The sequence below is a fragment of the Lepus europaeus genome, chromosome 10 (genome assembly GCF_033115175.1).
Source record: "Lepus europaeus isolate LE1 chromosome 10, mLepTim1.pri, whole genome shotgun sequence".
NCBI lineage: Eukaryota > Metazoa > Chordata > Mammalia > Lagomorpha > Leporidae > Lepus > Lepus europaeus.
Genome location: NC_084836.1, coordinates 613,504 through 622,591, shown reverse-complemented (window position 1 = coordinate 622,591; position 9,088 = coordinate 613,504). Strand labels below are relative to the sequence as shown.

The window sequence follows — 9,088 nt, the reverse complement described above, 5'->3', positions numbered from 1 at the left end:
AAGCCGGGGCGAGCAGGATGGTTCCCTGCATTTCAATCAGCAGAAGGGCCTGGATCCCAGAAGTGTTCCCCTGGTTGCATAACCACTGGCTCAGAGCCACCTGCCCCTGACCAGGACAGCCAGGGGCCTCTCTGGTCCCACGCAGCATGGACATCAGGCAGCAGGGTGGGCATCTCAGGAGAAAGCAGTGCATGACACCGGCATTTGGCAACAGGGAGCAGTTCACCCACGGTCTCACTAACCTCCTCCTCTTTTGCTGTGCCCCAGCCATGGGCTGGACACCTCCTTCACAAGGCCACACAAACACTCACGCCCTCACGCCAGCGTGGCTGTCGAGCTACTTGGAATTCTGCCCCATGGGTTCCTGTGGGCAGTCCTGGTGGCCAGGCCCGCAGAGCCTTTATTCTAGCTCACTAAGCACAGAAAAAGGACACGAATGTGTTTCGGGCAGAAACACTGGCGCCTTGACAGTTACAGCGACAGATCCTTTGTGCACATTATACAAAGGCTCAAAGGATTCCGAAATCCCAGCTCCTTAAACCACAAACCCAACAACACTGGAGCAAAGTCATCAGGCTTCAAGTTAGGGGTGTTCTGTCGCCTTCCGTGTTTCAAGCAAGCAAGAGTTAGGAATGATTTTTGCAAATCATAACCAGTAAAATCAAGGGCTTATTTGGAGTGGATTGAGAGAACTCCCAGACTTCTTTGTCAACTGTCTTTGAAGGAGGGAGATGGGGTTGCTGGGGACTGGTCCAGCCACTGTGATCCCCTTCTGCGTCCTCTCTGTTTGAAGAAAAATGTTAAGCAGATTTCAACATTTTTGTGCCTTATAAAAGTTGCTCCCTACAAACAAGTACCAGTGAGCTTCTCTGAACCAGAGGTTGTAAGACAAACCACTCGAGAAATGCTTTGCTGTTTCCACTGGCAACAGTAGCTTCTAGAACAATCCATTCAAACTGTCTTCAAACAAACACCAATTGTTGTTCTGCCTGCTCACTCATGCTCTACATACATGCACACTACATATGCACTACATACACACACACGACACATGTACTACATACATGCACACTACACATGTACTACATACTCATGCACACTACACATTCACTACATACATGCACACTACACATGCACTACATACATGCACACTACACATGTACTACATATATGCACACTACACATGCACTACATACATGCACACTACACATGTACTACATACTCATGCACACTACACATGCACTACATACTCATGCATAGTACACATGCACTACATACATGCATACTACACATGTACTACATACATGCACACTACACATGCACTACATACATGCACACTACACATGTACTACATACTCATGCACACTACACATGCACTACATACTCATGCATAGTACACATGCACTACATACATGCACACTACACATGCACTACATACACACTTGGCAAACGTTTACAGCAGACCTGTGAAACCCACAGGCAGTTTCCATTCGGGGGAGGGGTGGACAGGAGCACACAGGATACATTATCGAGTTCCATGGCTATGAAGGAAAAGATGTCAGGGGATGGAAAGGGGGGTGGGGGGAGGAGGAGTGGGAGCAAGTGTTTGGGCAAAGACGTGCAGGGAGCAAGGAGGGGCGGAAGCAGCTCTGGCAGAGCTGCAGCCAAAGACGTGGCAGGTGCAATGCAGGGCGTAGGTGCAGGTGGGCTGTCCAGCTATGTCACACCTGTGAGCATGGAGATAAGTGGCTTGAGAGCTGAGATGGACTTGCCAGGGGGTCTGGGTGGAGACCAGGCTGGGTGACAGGGAAGCAGGTACTGGCTGGCATGGAGGTGGCAGCACCAAGGTGGTAAGAAGTGACCGGGTTCTGGGTAGATGTGGAGGCAATGACACACTGCTGACAGAGAGATGTGGGCTGAGTTCAGGGGACCTTAGTGAAGCAGTTTGGGGGTGAGGGTGAGAGCTCTGGGATGACCCAGGCTAGTGGATGGAAGGGGACAAGACGCACTGCAAACAGCCCTGCTGGGGAGCCTAGCCCCAGCACCCTGCCCTTGTGCCTCACACCCTCATTTCTGAGAACATCCTTCCCACCAACCCCGTAAATTCCCGGGGCCTGGCTCATTCCCACCGTGCGGATTCCCAGCACCGCGCCCAGGACAAAACCAGTGAGTCCCCTGATCTCTGTTACTTTTTTCTTTTAAGATGAACTTATTTATGAGAGAGAGAGAGAGAGGTACTTATTTACTTGAAAGGCAGAGTTAGAAAGAGACAGATCTTCCACCCACTGGTTCATTTCCCAAATGACCACAATGGTCAGAGGTGGGCCAGGCTGAAGCCAGGAGTTGCATCCAGGTCTCCCATGTGGGTGCAGGGGCCCCAGCACTTGGCCCATCCTCCACTGCTTTCGTAGGTACATCAGCAGGGAGCTGGATGGGAAGTAGAGCAGCCAGAACTTGAACCAGTGCCGTGTGAGATGCCAGCGCCATAGGCAACAGTTTTACCCACTATGCCACAGCTCCAGACCCTCCTTAGTCTGTTACACTGTGCACCTGCAGACAGGTGAGGCGCAGGTATCGGAATGAAGATCTGGCCTAGTAAACTAAATCTGGGCTGACCACACTGCACAGGAGCCCCCAGCCAACAATAGACTGTGGCTCGCAGCCACCTGCATGGCATTCAGGTTTTAGTATTTTAATTATTTATCTTTAAAGATTTATTTATTTGAAAGGCAGAGTGACAGAGTGATGGAGAGAGATCTTCCATCCACTGTTCATTCCTCAGATGGCCAGGGTTGGGCCAGGCGGAAGCCAGGAGCAAGGATTTCCATCCTGGTCTCCCACGTGGGTGCAGGGGCCCAAGCATTTGAGCCATCATTTACTGCTTTCCCAGGTGCATGAACAGGGAGCTGGATTGGAGGTGAAGCAGCCAGGACTCCAACTGTTGCTCCGATGTGGGGTGCCAACGTTGCATGCAGTGCCTTAGCCCACTGCACCACGATGTCAGCCCACCTCAGTACTTTCTTTATCTTTTAAATATTTATTTGTTTTGAAAGATTTACAAAGAGAGAAGGATACAGAGGTTGAGAGACATCTTCCACCTGCTGGTTCACTCACAAGATGACTGCAGGAGTCAGCAGTGGGCCATGCCAAAGTCAGGAGCTCCATCCATGTGGGTGCCTGTTTGAGTCCCAGCTGCTCCACTTCCGATCCAGCTCTTTGCCATGGCCTGGAAAAGCAGTGGAAGATGGCCCAAGTCCTTGGGTCCCTGCACCCACGTGAGAGACCTGGAAGAAGCTCTTGGCTCCTGGCTTCAGATCGGCTCAGCTCCAGTCATTGCAGCCATCTGGGGAGTGAACCAGTGATGGAAGACCTCTCTCTCTGTCTCTCTGCCTCTGTCTGCCTGTGGCTCTGCCTTTCAAATAAATAAATAAATCTTTTTTAAAAAGGTGGTCATTAAAGAAAAAAATCATTGAAATGATAATGACATAAATGATAAAGAGGTGTTTTAAAAGACCAATAAAATTGGAAACCTTAGTTGGACAAGTTAAGGGAGTTGAGAGGCACAGTGTAGGGAATGAACGACTCCCCATTACTGACCACACAGACATCAAAAAGGGGACGAGAAGAGTGGGGCTGTGGTAGCGTGTGAGACTATGATGGCGGCAGGGCACCAATTCACGGGCAGACGTCACAGAGGACATCCGTGGGCAGATGTCACGGAGGACGCCACGCAGCTCGTTTTTTCGGAAGAGTTTGGAACAGCTGAGACACTTCTCAGTTCTGCAGTGCATACCCTCCTGGAGCATTGAAAGCCCAGGACAAGAGAGCAGAGGATGAACAAGAACTCCTGGGTCTTCACAAAGACTCTGACCTACACAGCCCATCTCAATCGTTTCAAAACCGACCCCACTGCCGGTGTCCATAGCTTGCTGCTCCAGAGGAAACTTCACGAGTCTGAGTTGGCCGGCTTGGCCAGCCTTTGTCCAGGGACTGCCGAGGAGTCCAAGGCCCTGATCCAAGCCTGGAGGGGCCGTCTGAAGATAAGGAACTGCAACAACTTCTTGATGATGTCCAGACAAAGCACAGCCTACAGTGTTAATTTCCAGACTTCTCTGCTCCCGTGTGCCCAGCACAGCACTACCCTCCCTGGGTCTCGCATTTCCTCTGGAGAGCACAGCACAGCTAGGTGTTGATTCAGGCTGCTGTTTCAATGTGATGTTAGACCAGGATGAGCACATATAATCTTGGTGTGGCTTTCCAGTGGTGTTCTGTGGCTTCCAGAGCCAGGAAGAGGGTAGGGGTGGAGTATAAGCAGTGGACTGCCTCATGCTGTGGTTTTGGGTTCCCCAGTCATTTTTAAATTACTGATGTTTCCGCCAGTGCTGCGGCTCACTAAGCTAATCCTCCACCTGTGGCACTGTCACCCCGGGTTCTAGTCCCGGTCAGGGCGCAAGATTCTGTCCCCGTTGCTCTTCTTCCAGTCCAGCTCTCTGCTGTAGCCCAGGAGTGCAGTGGAGGATGGCCCACGTGCTTGGGGCCTGCCCCCGCATGGGAGACCAGGAGGAAGCACCTGGCTCCTGGCTTCAGATCGGCGCAGCGCCGGCCATAGCGGCCACTTGGGGGGTGAACCAACGGAAGGAAGACCTTTCTCTCTCTCTCTCTAACTCTGCCTGTCAAAAAAAATTCCTGATGTTTCATATTTTAATTTAAATATGTTGATAGTTTTTGGAAGTAGACCAGGGCATAGAAAACATTCTTGGGGCTGGCACTGTGGCACAGTGGGTTAAAGCCCTGGCCTAAAGCTCTGGCATCCCATATAGGTGCCGGTTCTAGTCCCAGCTGCTCCTCTTCTGATCCAGCTCTTTGCTATGGCCTGGGAAAGTAGTAGAAGATGGCCCTAGTGCTTGGGCCCCTGCACCCATATGTGAGACCCAGAAGAAGCTCCTGGCTCCTGGCTTCAGATCAGCGCAGCTCTGGCCTTTGCGGTCACCTGGGGAATGAACCAGAGGATGGAAGACCTCTCTCTCTGTCTCTACCTCTCTCTTTAACTCTTTCAAATAAATAAATCTTTAAAAAGTCTTACCTAGATGCGAAAGGACGAAGTGAACCAGATGGATGTTATCTGAAACCCCTGAAGGAAGCATGAGAGTGTTAAGGGCTGTGAGTGTTGGCATCTTTGTGCCTAACCCAGGAGACGGGAGAAAGCGCGCGTGGGAAGCCGGGAGACCTGTGATACCTGTGCTAAGTGTTGTGGGGCCCTGAGCCTTGAGGGTCGCAGACTCTCAGCCTTTCTTCTTGGGCTCCCTTTACAGAGGGGGTTCTGAAGCCCTCATTTTGTCACTCTCAGATTAAGGCCAGACTTGAAGACCACCAAGTGACTACAGGCAGCCAGGCCAAACCTCCGGCTTACCCCTTAGCCAGTGCTGGGTGAGGGGAGTGCTGGGGCGGGAGGGAGGTGCCGCTCCTGAGTCACCCAGAGAAGGGCAGGCTGGCAAAGGCTGCTGCAGCGAAACATGCTGGCGCTGGCTTTCTGAGGAGAAATAAACCTGGTTTCTCCTGCACTTTGAAGGTTTTTCTTTTAGACACTTGCTGGCCACACATGAACTCCTGATTTAGGAACTGAGTTGAGGACAGAACAAAGTTGGCTTTGTTGGGGCCAGCACTGTGGTGCAGCAGGGTTAACGCCTTGGCCTGCAGCACTGGCATCCCACGTGGGCGCCTGTTCAAGTCCTGGCTGCTCTGCTTCCGATCCAGCTCTCTGCTAAGGCCTGGGAAGGCAGTAGAAGATGGCCCACGTCCTTGGGCCCCTGCACCTATGTGGGACACCCAGATGAAGCTCCTGGCTCCTGGCTTCGGACTGGCCCAGCTCGAGCCATTGCAGCCATCTGGGGAGTAAACCAGCGATGGAAGACCTCTCTCTCTCTCTGCTCCTCCTCTCTCTGTGTAACTCTGACTTTGAAATGAATAAATGAATCTTTAAAAAAAATAAAGGGGCCAGCGCCATGGCTCACTTGGTTAATCCTCTGCCTGCAGCACTGGCATCCCATATGAGCGCCGGGTTCTAGTCCTGGCTGCTCCTCTTGCAGTCCAGCTCTCTGCTGTGGCCCGGGAAGGCAGTGGAGGATGGCCCAAGTGCTTGGGCCCTCCACCCACATGGGAGACCAGGAGGAAGCACCTGGCTCCTGGCTTCGGATTGGCGTAGCACCAGCCGTAGTGGCCATTTGGGGAGTGAACCAACGGAAGGAGGACCTTTCTCTCTGTCTGTCTATAACACTACCTGTCAAAAAAAAAAAAAAGATTAACACAATAAAGTCATTTAAAATAAATAAATAAATAAAAGTCAAGACTGGGTATGTGGGTGCAGCGCATTATCCAGTGGGTAGGAGAGGTCTCTCTTGAACAAATTAAGCTTTTTTTTTTTTTTTTGACAGGCAGAGTGGACACTGAGAGAGAGAGAGAGACAGAGAGAAAGGTCTTCCTTTTGCCATTGGTTCACCCTCCAATGGCAGCCGCGCTGATCCGAAGCCAGGAGCCAGGTGCTTCTCCTGGTCTCCCATGGGGTGCAGGGCCCAAGCACTTGGGCCAGCCTCCACTGCACTCCCGGGCCATAGCAGAGAGGTGGCCTGGAAGGGGGGCAACCGGGACAGAATCCGGCACCCCGACTGGGACTAGAATCTGGTGTGCCGGCGCCACAAGGTGGAGGATTAGCCTAGTGAGCAGCGGCGTCGGCCACAAATTAAACTTTCTTTTTTTTTTTGACAGGCAGAGTGGATAGTGAGAGAGAGAGACAGAGAGAAAGGTCCTCCCTTTTGCCGTTGGTTCACCCCCCAATGGCCGCTGCGGTCGGCGCATCGTGCTGATCCGAAGCCAGGAGCCAGGTGCTTCTCCTGGTCTCCCATGGGGTGCAGGGCCCAAGGGCTTGGGCCATCCTCCACTGCCTTCCCGGGCCACAGCAGAGAGCTGGCCTAGAAGAGGGGCAACCGGGACAGAGTCCGGTGCCCCAACCGGGACTGGAACTCGGTGTGCCGGCACCGCAAGGCGGAGGATTAGCCTAGTGAGCCCGGCGCCGGCCACAAATTAAACTTTCAAAGTCGAGATGCTTGCATGTCAACCACTGGTTAAGGCAAAAATAAAATATTTTTATAAATTAAGAAAAATATATAGCGAGGCTTCCGCCTCTGTGGGAGGGGTTATGCTCAGGGTGGGCAGGAGTTGTCAGGCCCAAGGTGGGGGGCTTTGCCCCGGGCTCTTGAGGCAGCAGCCGCTCCCCAGCCCCGCCTGATGGGACCCCTCCTGCGGGAGCCGCAAAGTGGGGGACCCCAGCCCAGGCACCCAGCGCGGCGTCTTGGAGCCCAGGCGGGCAAGACCCTCGGCGAGGCCTGCGTGAGGTTCTTTCCAGAACAGGTGGGAGCCCCGGAAGCCGGTGCGGGGCGGCCCAGGCGCCCGGGCCCCTCACTCACCTGGGAGACCCAGATGGACCTCCCGGCTCTGGCTTGGGCCTGGCCCGCCCCGGCCGATCTGGGCACCTGGGGGGAGAACCCGGGATGGAAGGCCTCTCCTCCGTAGCTCTGGCTTTCACGTACATGGCGATCACCGTTATGCCAGTATGTCGACAGCCCGGGTGGCCGGACAACCTCCCTCACGGCTTGAAGAGCCGCACGGTCGCATTCAGGACTACGCCCTCCCACACAGAGCTCCGGCCCGCGGAGTCCGCCGGTTCCTTCCCGCCCAGCAGTGGCCGAGGAGGCCGGGGCCGGACCGAGGGCCACGTCACGGGGAGGAGGCGCCTGGCGTCCACCTTGGAAAAGCGGTCAGCGCGGCCCCGGGGCTCCAGGCCAGACCGGAGAGCCGCTGGGGGCCGCGCTGCACACCCCTCATGCTGAGAGCCCAGGAAAACGCCAACAGGCGCGGGACTCCCTCAGCGGGCCCAGGAACCGGGCCGGACACCGCCCCTCGGGGCCCGCCGGGCAGCAGGCGCCGCCCCTCGGCCGCGGCCACGTGACCGCGCGACCACGTGCGCCGGGCGCGCCGTCGCTCCCGCTCGGCGCCTCGCGGAAGACGTGCCGAGGACGCTAACGGCCTCTAACCGCTAACGGTCGCCGCACGAGCGGCGACCCCATTGGCCGAGCTCGGCGGGAGGCGGGTGCAGGCACAGGCGCGGAGACCCCATTGGCCGAGCCCAGCGGGGGAGGAAGACACCGACGTAGGCGCAAGCGCAGCGGCCCCATTGGGCGAGCGCGGCGGGAAGCTGGCGCAGGCGCAGGCGCAGGCGCAGGCGCTGGCGCTGGCGCTGGCCGCGTGCGGACACTGAGGCTGCGAGAGGGCGCGGAGGCCGGGGCGGCGGGGCCATGCTGCGTCTCGCGGCTAAGCTGGTGGCCTTTTTCTGGAGGAGACAGGACGTCCCTGAGAACGAGGCCGGGCCGCCAGGCCCCGAGCTCACGGAAGGTGCCGCGGCTTTTCGGGGCGGGGTGTGTGTGTGCGGGAGGCAAAGTTGGGGCGCACGTGGGCTTTTGCCTCCGCTCCCTCCGCCCCGGGTCGCTCCTCGTCTCTGTCGGGCAGCGGCCGAGCCATCCGCCCCCGGGGTCCTCTCAGGGCTGGTGGCCGCGGGCCGGCCCTCGAGCGCAAGGGCAGCTGGCCGCCCCGCCCCGGAAGTGACGTGTGAGGCCCGGGCTGCACTTCCGGCCGCGCCCGCCCCGCCCGTCCTGTCGTGGGGATTCCGCGTCCGTGGGTCTGCCTGTAGCGGTTGACCCGGCTGCGCAGCTGCGGCGGGGAAGGCGTGGCAGGCCGCACCCCGCTGTCCGTGCTGGCCCCGCAGGCTGCCCCCCGACCTGTTTCGGGAAGCCCGGTGCCCCTGGCAGTAGGTGCCGGGAGTTTACGGAGTGCGCAAGTCCGGGGCCGCGGCAGGACACCTGGGGCCCACAGCTAGCCTGGGTGCACCGGCCCTTTCTCAAGAAATACTGACGCCCCAGGCACCAGCTGCTGGTCGAAGTGCTCAGCAGACCGTCCAGTCCGTCCCACTGGGTCAGCCCTGCCTGGCCCAAGATGGCCGCAGCCCGTGGAGCCGCCTTAGCACGCGTGCGTGCTGCTC

General features: G+C 56.5%; 1 protein-coding gene across 1 annotated transcript in view; it reads left to right on the top strand.

Annotated features, from left to right (window-relative positions):
- The first annotated feature begins 8,348 nt into the window (after positions 1-8,348).
- Positions 8,349-9,088, top strand: part of MOV10L1 (Mov10 like RNA helicase 1) — a 75,176-nt gene continuing 74,436 nt past the window's right edge. The window contains exon 1 of the mRNA XM_062201902.1: positions 8,349-8,445. Within this exon, the coding sequence (XP_062057886.1) occupies positions 8,349-8,445 (97 nt within the window). The remainder of the gene's footprint in view (positions 8,446-9,088) is intronic.